The sequence below is a fragment of the Xiphophorus hellerii genome, chromosome 14 (genome assembly GCF_003331165.1).
Source record: "Xiphophorus hellerii strain 12219 chromosome 14, Xiphophorus_hellerii-4.1, whole genome shotgun sequence".
In the NCBI taxonomy this organism is placed as follows: domain Eukaryota; kingdom Metazoa; phylum Chordata; class Actinopteri; order Cyprinodontiformes; family Poeciliidae; genus Xiphophorus; species Xiphophorus hellerii.
The window spans coordinates 22,362,312-22,378,842 of NC_045685.1; the positions used below are offsets into that span (position 1 = coordinate 22,362,312).

Sequence of the window (16,531 nt, forward strand, 5' to 3'; positions counted from 1 at the left end):
CATTTAAATGTCACATGTACATTTAAGAATTAGCATGCTATGCTAACAACTAAAAGATGATGGTAGTCATCATCCCCAAGCATTTAGTAACAGAAGGAAAACCTTCATAAAACGAGAAAGAAGGATGCACACGGGCCAAAAAGACTAAATATACACATTTTGCTTTGTTTCTTTACCACATGACCATTAGCAAATTTCCTGCAGTTAGCATGTTAGATTAGAATAATGCGCAAATAAAAATGCACAATATGTATATATATATTTTTTAATTAATCTTGGAACATGACTCGGATTGGACTATGCTATTTTTGATAACTGCAAAGTATTTTTAAGTTATAATCTTGTACAGAATGTTATCAGTCCGATTTTTATTCTTAATCTTATTTTTATAGACATTTTTAACACCTTTTAGATGTTTTGTGTGAACTTCTATGCCCCAATGCTGCAGTTACACCTGAATTTACCCAGTAAAGAACATTTTTATTCTACCTATTATTAAACTGTAGGTCTGGACAGTGATATAGATATTAAATTGATTATTTTGGATGTTTTTTTAAAAGAATGATCCCTTAGCTTTCTCACTTTGTGTGCTTTTTGCCTGTGATCAGCTCTCTCTCCAGATCTGATTGGTTTGTGTATACTGACCCCTACTGGCAGAAAAACAACACAAAAACAAAACAAAGGATGAGGAGATCAGCATATAGTGACTAATTAACAAGAACAAGATAAATCTGTCAGCTTATTGGAGGTGATGTAATAAATGCTGTCATTAGTGGCTCATTGTTAGCATGTTTGATGTATTCATGGAAAAGATTGCCTTCGATCTGAGTCATGCTTTGGGCTGGAAAAAGCAAATCCACCCACCAGTGAACACATTAAATGAGACAGAGTTCAGAGGTAGGTGAGATGTAAAGTTATACATTTCCTTCTGAAAATATTCATACCCCTATGACCATTTTGTCCTCCTTCCATGTGTTTTATTGGGGGTTAATGGGAGAGACCAACAGGATGTGGTACAGAACTGTAAAGTGCCTCCAGAAGGTTTTCCTCAACGACTGCTCTGTATTTGGATCTTTCCATCCAGTCAGAGCAGCTTCCATGTCCCCGCTGAAGTAAATCCTGACAATGACATGATGCTGCCACTGCCATGTTTTACCATAGTGATGGTGTGCTAAGACTAATGTGAGTACTTCACATATTGCTTTGAATGCCAACAAAAAAAGCTAAAAGTTTGACCTCACCTGACCAGATCATCTTATTTCCTGTTACGCAACCATAGCATGGTGCAAACTGCAAACAAGAACTTTTGGACTTTACTTTAACATTGCATTTCTTCTTTTTATTATTACAAAAATGGTTGGTTTGAAGATTGCACAGCTATTTGTCCCACTGATGTTTGTCGTATTTAATGATATTAGATTTTAGAGTCTTACAAGGCTTTAAAGCTCCTCCAGGTTTTCATATCTAAGTTTCAGGCTCAAGTTTCTATGTTATGAGGGATTTTTTAGCCAATGTCTAAGGTGTGAATACTAAACATAGAATGACAATATACAGTAAATATTCCTACAGGGATCAGTCTTGAAATACAGAGACACAGTCAGTCAGTTGGACGAATGGATGGGTTGGTGGAAAGAAAGATAGGACGAGGGATGAATGACTGAATAAATGGCTGGTGGATAGACGGCTGGATGAGCAGACAGATGACTGGTTGTTGGATGCATGGTTGGTTGGTTGGAAGTTTAGGTGGAAGGATGAACAGATAGATAATTGATTGGATGGATGTACGGACAGATGACTGGTAGGTACATGGATGGTTGGTGTGGTTGGTTGGATGGACGGATGTATGAATGAACAAAAGGATGTACAAATGGATGATTGCTTGGTGGGTGAAGGATGGATGGGTGGATGGACAGACGGATGGATCAGGTTTTCCTTAATGAATCTTTAGTTTCTTCTCCAAACCGGTGGAGCAAAGGAACATCACTTACCTTCCAAACACCGGGTCCAAGGTGCAGGGGATGTAGTTCTCATGGTCACTGATGGTCTTCTTCCCCAAGGTGACCTTGACATAAGGGTCACACTAAAAAGACAGGAATGTTTCATTTTAAATCTAATTATAAAATAATCTGTTTCCAGGTAGGTGTATCAAAGACTCACCTTCCCATTAGCATCTTTGGGCTGCAGTCCTTGGGCCTGGATGACGTAGACCCGGACCAGACAGTCCTCGATGCCGTTGGGAGGCAGCTTCCTGAACTGCCTGGGTGGAGCATGAGCTGACGGGTCGTCTGGCACCGGGTAGATCTTAAACATACCCTGATAACAGAGGAGGCGTCACAAAACGGGTTTCACTTAATAAACACATGGAACCAAATATCAGAGCTTGAAAGGTGGCCTCCATTATTTCTTCTACCTTGAACTCTCCCACCACTGAAGGGTCTTCTCCTTCATCCTGAGTCTTTCCTCTGTACAGTTTGAATGTTTGGCAGAAATCAGAGAGACCCTCAAAACCTTCAACCTTCTCCAACTCCTGGTCATACACCTGAAATTAAAGGGAAGGACGCGATTAAATAAGAAGTAAACAGCAAAAATAAAGAAGAAATCTAAAACAAGATTAAAAAAGTGGGAAATAAAGTGTAAAAATGTTAAAGCAATAGAATTAAATAAAGTGGAAAAAATGGACAAGTCAGAAGAAAGAAAGCATTCTTTCCTTCCCTCAATAAGCTCTAACATATGAGGAAATTTTATGTCTGTGTGTGTTTCAATGATGACATTATAAAATATCAACAAGAAACTTACTGGTTGTGTCAATTATACAAGTAAAATTTACAGTTTTACAAGGAAAGTATCAACACCCCATCACTTTTTCCAACAGTAACCAACAAGTACAAACGAGACAAAAAAACAAAAGCAAAAAAATCACAGCAAATACATGAATGATGCAAACTCAGAAACACAAACAAAAAAAAATTAAACAGATGCTGCAGACAGGAAAAAACATTTTTAAAAATCCAAAAGAAAAAACGGACTGCGTGTCCCTGAGGTTGCTAGGTAACAGACTGGGCTTGGCAGGGGTTGCTAGGTGAAGGGCCATGTCTACTGATTTGGGACGTTACATTCGAAAAGTTTTTGAAACGTCTCATTTTCCAAATGCCAAAAAACAAAAAAAAGAATATTAACTTATTACCAAAAACCCGCTGGGTGTTTTTTAAGCACTTGGGCTGTTTTTAGAAGCAGTTGAGGTCCAAATAGAAATATAAAAATGTACAAAATTTACAATGACATCAAGCCATTGTTGTAAAGACTCATGTATTTTTAAATGTTTACTTCTCACCATTCTATAAGGTATTTTCAGATTGTTTTTTTAAACATAGTTCTAATTTACAGACCTGTTCTGAAACCAAACAGTTGTGATTGCTTTCTGTTAAAACTACTCACACTCTTGCCTTAGTCTTTTAGTGTTTTTGACTAAACTCTTAGCTGCTTCTATCTACAGTCATGGGTTTTCCAAGAAAGCCCCCACATTGTTTCATAGGTCATAGCAACTTAATTCAAGTCTTTGTAGGACTCAAAGTGAAGCCAAAAGGCGAACACACACAGAAACGCCTGAACTACGTTGGCGCTGGCATAAGACATAGTCTGCGCTGTTAGTCGGAGCTGGGCGGGGGCGTCTTTGTGTCAAAACTACAAGAAAGTTCATTTGTTTTCATTAGGGATGTTTGTTGCATCAGTCGTACAAGTGAGTCTAAAAATTCTGCCAAAGAAAAACTCAATCTTCGTCACAAAGGAGACTTTAAATGGGAGGCTGAAAAGAAAACACTAAAAACAAGGTTTCAAGATTCGACCGAAGACATTACATCTGTTTACTCTTGCCTTAGTCTCATGATATAACTTTTAAAAGTAGTATGAGGTATTAGTGAATGTTAAACTGACTTTACAACAGAACAAAAGACAAAAAAGATGTCAGGAAAGAGGCCACAAAGAGGGAAAGGTGATGTTTAGATTTTAAGAGGTTAGGTCATTGCTGAGAGTAATGGTAAGTGTTCAAATTATACACAAAGCATGGCTGTGGTAAAGGCACTCATCATTACTGTTAAATTATTTCAGAGCTTTTAATAATTCATTTAGACAAGGTGCAATGGTTATCCAATATTAAACTATTAATAGTAAGAAAAAAAAAGTTTTAATTCACCACCACCACCAGAGAGGCTCATAAATAATTTTCACCAAATTCAAAGTCAACCATCAAGTCTTTTAGGGACAAGTCCAAGCAAAGTTTTAACTCTTTTTCCAAAAATCAAAAGTGAATCCAAGTCAAGCAATTTCCTTTCGTCTGGGTGTGACAACTTGGTTTTTAAAATCCCCAAATTAATATAACATCCATGAGAGTATGTAAACCTGTAGTGCTGAGCATGCCAGCTAATCTGCTAATCTGCTAACAGCAGAGGTAATTTCCTGTTTATCACTTTTGCTAACTTTGAAAACATTTGGCTTTTTTAGCTTCCCTTGAATAATTTTTTTTCTGGATAAATTATTGGCTGTTTTCTAAACTTTCAAATGAATAAAATGTTACATCTCTGTAGAAGTTTAATTTATAGATTGTTAAGAATCAATAGTTAGGTGTGCTGTGGTGGCGCAGGGATTAAGCACAACCCACATATGGGGGCCTTACTCCTCAACGTGGCTGTCGCAGGTTCGATTCCCGGCCTGGTGACCTTTGCTGCATGTCTTCCCCCTTCTCTCATTACCCACTTTCATGTCATTTCACTATCAAATAAAAGCCACTATAGCCAATAAAGCCTTTAAAAAAATTAAGTAGTTAGATGTTCATATTTATGCTCTTATTTTGAAGTGGGGGAAGAACACTTCAAAATAAGCAGTTCAGTTTCTTTTTTCCCACAAATATTACTACAAACAATAAACATACAGAGACAAAATAAAACAAGGACAGTAGAGAATAAGATATAAACATGAATACAATATTTAAGAGGATTATGGAATATGTATATGAAATCATAAAGTCAAAATTGAAGTGGTGCATGAGAGTTGTAGTCTTTGAAGGCAGATATCATTTGGATTGAAATTAGTGCTTTAGAGTTAGTGGAATTAATTATTAGTGCTTTAGAGTTAGTGGAACTAATGTTTATAATTAGTGCGTTTGGGTTAGTGGAACTATTGATTAGTGCTTTAACATTAGTATAACTAATTATTAGTGCCTTACTGTTAGCTATGCTAATTGTTAAGCACTAATCATAAACATTAGTTCCACTAACATTTTAGCTATAACTGCCCAACACTGAACTTCTGATGCAGGTAACCCTCTACAAGCTCTTTTTACTTCTTCTTCTGGTGTGTGGGATATCCAGGTCGTCCTTTGTAGGGTTCTGATCAGACTGCCATTTGAACCATGGTACCGGTACAAATTTAGTCAAAGGGCAGAGGAAGTCACAGAAAGCAGGCGAACAAAGAGTAAAGAGGTGGCAGCTCTGGTCTAAAAGAAGGTAAAGGTTGGAAATAACAACTCATTTTCCAGGGACAGAAGGAGTTGTGGGTAAAGAGCTGGTTGAACAAATGAGAGGAACATGAGAGGAAGTCCAGCCAGGCATAAATAAGAACGTACTGGAACAAAATAACAGGCGCCGCAGGAGCAGCGAGAGGGTGAAAAGGAGGCCAGGTATCAACGGAATTGGTGTTTTTTTGCCCATTTCCATCAAAATGTCCAGCAGTGTTGGAAGCAAAAGTTTTGACACGCCACAAAAATGTTAATCGGGTAGAATAAATTCACCTATTAGGCTTCGTGAATTAGGAAGTACACTCCAGGTAAATGGGATCATTGTTGAGCTTCTAGTTGAGCCTTGTTCTAGTGTTTTTAACTACTTATGTTAAGGTCTGTCTAAAAATAACAGCTTAGTGCTGAGGACATTTCAGAGACATTTCATGTGCAAAAATGAAGCTTTCCAATGATGCTAGAGCAAACAAACAAGGGTTAAAAAACAAGACTGCTATTGAGGGAAATGTTGGAGAATCTGACTTGATAAATCACTTGTTTGGGAACCAGGCGAGCAGAGTGACCCATGCCTCAAGTCCTGGTGGAGGGGAAGGTCATCGTTTGGACCAAGAGAATCTGGATGAAAGCTGAACACAGCGTGGGCGACGCAAGAGAAAGGATACTCCTGGGACAAAGGCAGACATTGCGATCGTTTGTTTCAGACCTTGGTGACATCAGAAAGTGGCCTTTTTCCTTGAATCTGTCCCACTGCTGTGATCAGAGAAAGGATCCACTTCGATGAATCACGATGACGTTGAACGACAGAGCATGGGAACTACTGTTTGTAGCCAACGAGCAGACAACAACAGGGCGGTGAGCAAAATAAACTAACTGAGTATGATCACCAGGTGCTTTATTAGGTGGTATTGTCTTTCAAGATGGTTTGATCTACTGGGATTTTCATGCACAACCATCTCTAGTTTACAGAAAATGGTCAAAAAAGAAAGAAAGTATTAAGTCAGCAACAGGCGCTGGACGAAAATGCCTTGTTGGGACAAAGACAAAAGCAACTCAAATAAAAACTTGTAACAACAAAGGTACTGAATATCATCCCTGAACAAAGGAACCTTAAAAAAGATGAGCTACAGCAGCAGACAAACCAACCAGGGGCTGCTCCTCATTTAGAAATAATCATTCATTTTAAACCATGTAATTCAACAATTATATCATTTCAAACCTTGCAGTAAGAACAATGTGAAGTATAATATAGTATTTAGATGATTTAGTGTTTTATTTCAGGCTTTTCTTTCCGTGTAGCCATTAACTCTCACTCACCTTCAGGGTGTCGAAGCCTCTCTCTAAGTAAGTACCACATTTGTTTTTTTCTCCGATGGATGCGTAGAATTTACTCCACCAATCCATGGACTCCTCTCCCTGAAATCAAATGTTCAGAGTCAGAAAACGACACATTGAGGGGAAGGAGGTGTACTAAAGAGGTTGTGCAGTAGAAAGTCTGTATTTTCTTACATTTATGTGAAGTTTTTCAAGGTCTCTTATACAAGTTGGGGTTTGTTTGGTTTCCCTGAATGTTCTCCAATCCAAAATACACATTTTGGAGTTCCAGACCTGAATTCAACCCCGGTTTCTCCTCACTGTGTTGCTGACTGATGTAATCTCAACATGTAGACATCCCTTCAATCACCAAAACGTCTTGGGTCCAACAGGGCTTTGCATAATCATTAAGTCTGAATTTGCTTGACAGCTGAACTTCTCCAAAAACCTTTGACTTTTCAAACATATTGAAGGTCCTGTTGTTGTTCTTTCTAGAGCTGTGTAGGATTTTTCCAGTGATCACATAGCAAGACGGAGTTGGCCAACTCACGTCAACAGAAGTAAAAACTGTCTCTGGTGGCTCTATGGCATTAAGGTCATGGTATATGGAGATTTGATGCAATGGAAAAGGGCAACACTGCAATGGGAAGTGGGTGGAAACCAACTTGTGCACCAGAGGAACCATATTATTTTAAAAAAGAAAGAAAGAAAGAAATCCAACGGTTTATGGATGAAGACAATGGTAATTGTACTTTTTCTTATACAACTATTGAGTTTTTTTCAATACTTTAGTTTTCCTACTGTCTGGTTATCAATGACAGAAAACTAATAGGAGATACCCTGCAAAATACAAAATCTTACCAAGAATTTTTTGTACATTAAATGTTTTAATGTATCAGTTTCAGCAAGAGCTTGTTTTAAGTCAATAATCCTCTAATATTCATTTAAAAAGTATTAGTTCCACTGGCAGATTATTTCACTTATAACATGGAGAAAAATTACTTGTTATAAGTGGAAACATCTACTAGATTTTTCACTATAGAGTAAAAAATGTGGGGGAAAAAAAAAAGATTTCTATATTCACAGTAATCTAATTATGACAATATTTACAATCTAAATATTGTCTAAATATGACAATATTTAGATTACTGCAGTAAATATTACTTTACTTTTACTAGCATTTACTTTTACTAGCAGTAAAAGTAAATGCTAGAGAAAAGTTGCAAACTAAACCTCAGTCAATTCAGCTAATCAGTGAAACATTGGAAGCTTCTACAGCGACTAAAGTTAGCCTAACAGTGTAGATATTATTGAAATGGAGAAAATATAAAGTAACCAATGTTATGCTGCAAAAAAAAACAAGATTGCTCTGAAATTTTTAAAAAAATTTTCTAAATGAGTAGCTGTTAGCTATATTCTGAGTAACCATTATCTTCACTCTGAGTAGCTGTTAGCTTCACTGTGAGTAACCGTTAGCATCACTCTGCGTCTGATAGCCGTTATCTTCAGACTAAGCAGCCATTAGCTTCACCTTCAGTAGCCATTATCTTCAGTCTGATAACCGTTTTCATCAGTCTGAGTAGCCGTTAGCCTAATAAAGTAGCTGTTATCTTCACCCTAACAACTCATTAGCCTCTGAATACTTGTAGATTGTATTTGTTAGTTACAATATAAATAACTTTTAGTCTGACTCTGAGTACCTGTTAGCTTAACTGTTAGCTTCTGACTTTGGTTGTTCAAGAGTGTCTGATTTTGTGGCTCTCATATCATGCACATTATATTGATAAACCTGACTGAGTGATGTTCACATTAACAGTTTTTTTCCATAACACTACTTTCGCAAATCACTTTAAAACAACAATAAATAAGGAAGATAATAAATACAAATGCTGCACTGCTGTTTTACAGTGTGTTCCCGCTGGAATATTTAACATTTTTAGTCTTATAAACAAACAGACTTACCCACTGTAACATCTAGTGTCCGTATTAACAGCAAAAGAGAAAACAAAACATATGGGATTAGGAATAATCCCATTTTGAACACATTGAAGCTGTAAAATCAAACACTTCGTAAGCAGATATCCTGATTTCTCATTCACGTAATACATTAAGGATTTCAGTCTAAAATAAAAACATGCACCATTAAGGGGAGAAAAATGAAGTGATCCCTCTATTACAACATGACTGCTGGCATGAAAGTAAAGGTTGTTAAAGTATTACTATTACAGCTATGAGTCATGCCGAGGTCTTACAATGTCCTTCTGTTCAGAGGGTGAAACGCAGATCTTTGATTGGAAATGTCGAGGCTGGGATGGTTGTCGTTTTGATTAATTTAATGTGATTCCTCAGAGATGAATAATGAGTTGAAACAAGCGGGAATGTCATAAAGTTTAGAGCTGATCAAGTTTAGAAAATGATCTGCTCACTGGCAACAAGAGCTGCTGAGCTATCAAAAAGTCGCACTGCAAAAACGGGCCTAGTTTCTACTGCAAATGTCTAAATACAGTTCAAATAAGACAAAACTAACTTACAATTAACTTTTCTGCAAAACACAGGAGCTTTAAGTAGATAATTCCTTAATATTGATGAAAATCCAGTCATAGGTGAAATTATCTGTTAGTGGAACAAGACGTTTTAGCTTGTAAAATCGGAAAATGTCTTGTTCCACTGGCAGATTATTTCCAATCCAATCAAATCCGAGTTTGTTTACTATTTAAAATTACCAATGGGACATAAAAGATTTAAAACATTTCAAATGCCATTTTAAAGACACAAAAACATAAAATACAGAAAAAGATAATTTCACTTTTAATCAATATAAATGAATTGCTGACATAAAACAAGTCAGTAATTCATTTATTTTCTGACTTATCTTACTGAAAATTACTTGTACGTTAGTTTTGTCTAATTTCAAGTGTATTTGCATTAGAAACTCGATAAAATACTTGGTAAGATTTTGTGTTTTTGCAGTGTTTATACTTGTTCTGACAGCTTAAATGGATGCAAAATATCCTGAAATATATGCAGATTCACTGCAAAACAGGAAATCTTTGGTATTTTTGGTTTAGTTTCTAGTGAAAATATCTTAATACACTTGAAATAAGACAAAACTAACTCATAAGTAACTTTTCAACAAGAAATAGGAGCTTGTTTTAAGTAAATAATTCTTTAAAATTGACGAAAAAAATTCTAGTTTGTAGACATTTTTCCCAATTTAAAAGTGAAACAATCTGCCAATGGAGTTAGAACTGTTTCTTCAATATTAAGGAATTTGCATATGTTGCAGGTCATTGTGCTGCCATTCAAACAATCAAACACTGCAAAAACAAAAAAATCTTATCAATTACTTTTGGTTGTTTCAAGTAAATAATTTCTTAATATTGATAAAAACAAAGTTCTAGTTCCTGGCAGACTATTTCACTTATAACAAGATGTTTTTGCCTTGTTATAAGTGAAAGTCTGCAACTGGAACTAGTATTTTCTACCAATATTAAGAAGTTAATGACATGAAACAAGTTCTTTTTTGCTGAAAACCAATTTGTAAATTAATATACTTGAAAAAAGACAAAACTAAGATATTTGCCCTTTAAACGAGACCAAAATACTTGCAAAATTTTTTGTTTTTGCAGTGAATCTGAATATATTTCAGGATATTTTGCGTTCTTTTAAACTCAGAACTGCAAAAAACACAAAATCTTTCCAAATTTGTTTCAAGTAAATAATTCCTTAATATTGATTAAAAACAAAATACTAGTTCCACTGGAAGATTATTTCACTTATAGTAAGATATTTTCCCATGTTATAAGTGAAATAATCTGCCAGTGGAACTAGTTGTTCTTATCAATATCCAAGAATTATTGACCTAAAACAAGCTCCGATATCTTGCTAAAAAGTTAATCCTAAGTTAGTTTTGTCTTTTTTAAAACAAGAAAATAAGAAACTACACCAGAAATACTTGGTAGAACTTTGAGTTTTTGCAGTGCTTTCACATTATCCTCTCACAAATTTAAAAGCTGTCATTTTGTGTGATAGAAGGAAAAAATCGTCATATTTAAATGCAATCAGTCTCCACCCTGCAGCCCTGAACCCACCAAGGGACACTCAAACTGGTGACGCATGCAGCTCGCTTCGCTTTCTGTGCATTAATGTACAACAAAAGTGCTCTTATAGAGGGGCAAGTTTGTGTGGAATCCCCTTTCTCATATTTCCCACAGACTCCAACACACGCAGAATCACTTGGAAGCACAACTAGGGCAGGGAACACTATGAAATTCCTAATTTTTCCAAAGCGGCAGCATGTCATGGCGTGGAAAGGAGCCGCACGTGGGGCTCAGCACACATACGGAGCGTCTGCTGCGTGTTAATGTGCCCTCTGTGTGCTGCCGCTGCCAAACGCTGATGACAGGGGCGCCAGAGAGTGCGCGCGCTGTCGTTTCGGGGTGTGCTCGCTCCGGTCCGCCAGGCAAAGTTCAGACAGATTAAAGCCGTCGCCGGGGCGCTCCAGGCTGCGACGCGGATTAAGTACACACTGTGGAAAACGAGCGTGCGCACACTCGGCCTGCGGCGGTCGGTCCGGGGTGTCGGTGTGGTCTGCAGCCAGTCATTACGCCCCGCAGGGAGAGCCAGGGTAACCGAAGCAGCCTGGCAGTGCCAGGGATTTACATAAGAGCTCTGAGCCGCTTCATAAAAGCTTTTATGGGGAAACCCCATCCACTGCGGGGTCAGCGGTCAGGGCACAGCTCTGCATTCGCGGCCGCTTGTTGTGTAGAAAGACACAAGGCTCGGCTCAACACTCAATTACAAAACAATACAATTTAAATCTGATTATTTGAGCCTGAAAACATCTGGAAACTGCGCAGGGCTGCAGCAAAACGGAAAACAATCAGAAACCAAAATGAGGAGGTGAAGTTCAGATGACACGGTACAGCAGTGGGTCACTAAATTTGAGTTTTAAATTCGAATTTATAAATTTATGAATTGCTGCTTGCACGTGTTTTATTTTAACAGTGTAGACGTAAAGTTTGTGAAAATCTGTTTATTCTTTGAATTGATTTTGTTTAGTCAAGAACTTGTTTCTTCAAACATGTGTTGGTGCTTTAAGTTCTGGGTGGTTGCCATAGAAACCAGAAACTGGTTGCTATTGCTTATGGATATTAAGCTGTCTGTAACTGTCAACTCTGTGTTAAATACTATACAGTAGTTTAACAGATATTTTAGACAAATGTAATCATTTACAGTGTTTAATGGGTAATTTTGCTATGTTTTGTAAATGTTCTTTAACTGTTATTAATACTGTGTATTTTAGCTGTTTAATTTTAAACTGCTAACTGCTGTTAGCTGCTCATTTTGAGTTATAGTAGTTAGTTTTTAGGGTTAATTAATGTATTTTATTTAATGGATATCGGCAGAAGCTGCTAAACTGATATTAAGCTCCAACTTTATTTCCTATTTTGTTAGAATAAATATAGTAAACCTGAATGTGTATGTATTTGCTCATATTTTATGATACTATTGAGTAAAGTATGATAAATTCTGATGTTTACATCCAACAATAAAATAATAAAAGTGACTATTAATTACTTCTTTTCTAGGTAACTGTGTGACTGTGACTGCATCACGCAACTCTTTAAAAACAAATCGGTTCCAAAGCTAGCTGCTGTTTGGACTCATGAGAGGCTGGCACCAATAACTTAGCAACCGGAACTGGCAAATGTAGAAAAGAAAAGAAAAAACCCCCACAAATATGCATTAGCATCGGAGAGGCTACAGTGGTTAGCATGAGCAGGCTGGTCACTAGTCATGCCTACATCCTCTTCTGTTGATTAGCACTGATAGTCTGGTGTTAGCATTAGAGGCTAGTGGCTAGCATTACTGGGCTGGCCACCCACTTTATTAGACACATATTTCCTCTTTACAGAAAACTTTATCAACTAAAATGAGTGACATAAAATATCTGTTGGCAACATCAGATGTGTTGACATTATTTTGATGTATAGTTTTCTGTAATCCAACGTGACCAATCCAAGTTGATTACTTGTGCTCCAGGCTAGCAAAAACCTGGAGCACCCTGTATTTTGTTATGCAAAGTTGTTAAGAGTCCAATATAAGATCATACAGACTTTTTTCCAGGTAGTATAATTGGATTTGGTATTGATGTTTGTTTTGGCTCATGTATTGTGTTTTGAAACAATTAAACACTACATACCTATTTGTTGTAATAGCAACCACTTTAAATGAACATAACATACAACCTCCAATATAATATATTGTCTTAATAAAACTTGGTTATTCATTTGGCTATCAGTGTTCAAATTTTTCCTATATATCCTTTTACTTAATTTTTTTGTAAATTAAATGAAAGGATAATTAAAATAATTACTTTATTTTATACTGAACCATCTATGAAGTTGTGTTGGGACGTGAACCAGTTCCTATTCCTTTGCTTTTTGGCGTTATGGTAAATCGACTGAACTTATATAGCGCTTTTCCAATCATTTTTGATCACTCAAATCCCATTCACCCATTCGCACATGCATTTATACACCAATACGCAGATTGATAGACAATTTGGGGTTAAGTGCCTTGTCCAAGGGCACATTGATACGTGGCAGGAGGAAGCTGGAATTGAACCTACAACCTTTCGATCACGACTACTCTACCCACAGAGCCAGTCACCCTAATTATGTCATTGTCCCTCGTTTCAGACGCCATGTTGTAGTAAACTGTATCTACGCTGGGACATTTCTGCCTCTCTTGTAATGTGTGTATGTTTTGCAGTCTCAAGTAAAAACATATTGGCATAACAATTTAAATGTTTTCTATTAAGCTACATATTGTTACAAAATGGCCTTGTAGTTTTTCCCAAGACTGTCTTTGCAAATTAAATATTTGCTATTACTTAATAAATTTGACTTTTTTTAGTGTTTTCAATAAAATTAAAAAGCCTCAATTTACTGACATTGGTGAAACTTTGGTCTTCCGTGAATCATAAAAGTTTAACAATAGAGATGTTCCTTTTCTTGAAATCTCTTCATTTTGCAGACTTAATACTTAATACTATTCAAAGTGCAGAATTTCTGTCAGAATAGCTAAAAAAAACACCCAGTTTAGAGTGAAGAATGTGAACCAAGTGGGAAAATTTTTCAGCAGGGCCTGTTTTTGTCGTTTGCTTCCTTGTGGTTTGAAGGCAGAGCACCATTCCTCAAGTAAGAATCTGTGGCATCTTTCATATAAATAACTTTCTGCTTAGCAATCACTGACTGACATTACACAGAACCGGTTCAATCCCAACGCTTTATTTCCATTTGCTGCTTTAGTCTCGTTCTGCTGACTAGCAAATTTTTTTAGAAAACAGAAAATACCATATTTTCAACTAGCTGCCAGTGACTGGAAGAAGAAACTGCTGATTTCCTACAGAAACTTCCACTTACTTTGAACAGATTCTTACTTCTCTAGCTCATTAAATAAAATATTAGTAGTAAACGGGAATTTGACCCTGTACAGCAAAAACAAATCTTACCATTTTGGTTTAGTTTCTGGTGGAAATATCTTATTACACTTAAAATGATTAAAAAAATAACTTACAAGTAACTTTTCAGCAAGATACAGGAGCTTTTTTTCAGTAAATAATTCCTTAATATTGATTTAAAATGTACTAGTTCCACTGGTAGATTATTTAACTTATTACAAGACATTTCTCCCATATTATAAACAAAATAATCTGCCAAGTTTCTATCAGAATTAAGGAGTTATTTACTTAAAACAAGCCCTTATATCTTGCTGAAAAGTTACTTTTAAGTGAGTTTGTCTTATTTTAAGTGTAGTAGGATATTTGTACTATAAACTAGACCAAAATATTTGGTAAGGTTTCGTGTCTTTTGTAGTGTGAACAGGACTAAGCACCAAGTGCATACTTTGCTTGGGTGGATGTGTTTGAAATAAATAAACTAAACTCACATTTGCTCCCATTTTGTAGATCCAAGAGCTGTTTACAGTCCATTTGTACATCAGGATCTCCGTGTGTTTACAATAGGTTACAAGTAATTAATGGTTTTATTTGTAAATTTGCCCAGACTGAATAATGTGTGGGTTGAGAAAACAGTGGGACGTCCTGGTTAGTAATGTCCCTCCTCTAGCCCCACATTCAGTTTCCATGGTAACCACCTGTTCTAACTGCCCAGCTAGTTTCCATGGTTACTCTGCATTCTGTGCAACGTTACTTAGTCAGATGTTTACATACTAGAAGTTGTCATTTCATTTTGATGGGTCTTAATGAGGTTTAGTAAACTCATTTTGTTTTGTATTTCAAATCTTGCACGACTTTTAATTGTTCTATAAAACCAAAAGCCGAGCTTTTCGCGACAGACATTGGAAATTGGCTTGGACTATAAATGTTAAAGTGTGATATTTGTTAATAGCCAAAACTTGCCTCTATAAAAAATACAGACGTATTAAGAGCTTCAGAAATGAAGCTTCTCAAGCTGCTTATGATCTTCCACACTATAAAGTAACCTAACTTTATAACTTTGTCCTGAGAAAACAAAGTATGTTCAGTCAGAGACTTCTTCAGAGTCGCTGTAGTACAGACCGCTACGATAACTCTTTGAAGAATCTGAATTAATTAGTTACAACATTCAATTTTTCTTTGGGATCAACAAAGTATTTTTGAATTTGAATTGAATTTTAACAGACGTGTGTGCAGCCATTTTTTAACTAACGTAAAGTGCAACATTTAATTTGCAACCAGCACGTTTTGAAACAGGCTTGTTGATTATATAGATCTGGTGACAAATTGTGATATTTTTCCTATGCCTGTCTTATCCTGTAGAGAAAACAAAGTATTTCTGATTAGCCAAACAATTTAACCATATCCGTTATAAGCCAAATGCCTAACAGTGGACTTTCAAAAGTGGTGCACCACCCAGAGCTGCACGGACACATCTGAACGACATTCTGGGCAGAAAATATGTGCAGCGCTCAGAGTTTTGGAGGCGGGCAGCAGCTTACATCAGTCTACAGCCGTGATTAGCAGAACAAGAAAAACAGTAATGATTTAGTAAGCTATTTTGACATCTTGTTTCTGGTCACAGTGTCATTAGAGGGCCATAAACGTGTGTTCCCCCCAGAACCTCCTCCTGCAGAAACAGGAAAATGCCACAACGTCGCCTGGCATGAAGCCATGTCGGTTAGTTCCTCTGGATTTATGGAAGCTGAGGAAAACTACAACGTTTTCAAAGTGGGATTTTAACCCAATTTGACTGCCTGTTGGCACAGGACCTGAACAGTTTTGATAGGAGTTGATGGGAATGGAGAGGCGCAGTTTGACCACATTTTTTCACCTGGAGAAATAAAGAAAAAGCGAATCAGAAACCACATTATGTGCAAAGCACCGGATACTGTCATCAACTCGCGTCAGGCAGACAAGACGTGACATTTTTCCGTCTCAGATGTGCCTGTTTGTGAGGTCGCGATGCCACCGACAGCTGATCTCCTTAAACTTTCCCAACGCTGAAACCGAATCCGACTGAAAGCAGCCGTGCAGTCCGCTTCGCTGCAGTAATGTGGTAATCATCAGCGCCGTTTTTCTGGTCTTGACCCAAACGTAAAGGAGCCAGGTTTATTTCGCTGGTGCCGTGCGACATTATCCTCCCTCTTTTTTCCTCCTTTCACTCAAAGAATCATTTCTGATTCTTTCAGTCGCTCCTGCCTCTCCTT

General features: G+C 36.9%; 1 protein-coding gene across 12 annotated transcripts in view; it reads right to left on the reverse strand.

The window, feature by feature from the left end:
* dysf (dysferlin, limb girdle muscular dystrophy 2B (autosomal recessive)) overlaps nt 1–16,531 on the reverse strand; it is an 88,357-nt gene that overhangs the window by 23,030 nt on the left and 48,796 nt on the right. For 6 of the 12 annotated variants that reach the window (XM_032583402.1, XM_032583398.1, XM_032583403.1 and 3 more), the window contains 5 exons: nt 8,780–8,791; nt 6,821–6,919; nt 2,411–2,539; nt 2,158–2,313; nt 1,989–2,080 (listed from right to left, as the gene is read on the reverse strand). In XM_032583402.1, the coding sequence (XP_032439293.1) occupies nt 1,989–2,080; nt 2,158–2,313; nt 2,411–2,539; nt 6,821–6,919; nt 8,780–8,791 (488 nt within the window). The remainder of the gene's footprint in view (nt 1–1,988; nt 2,081–2,157; nt 2,314–2,410; nt 2,540–6,820; nt 6,920–8,779; nt 8,792–16,531) is intronic. The other 6 variants (XM_032583406.1, XM_032583404.1, XM_032583399.1 and 3 more) reach the window with 1 other exon arrangement.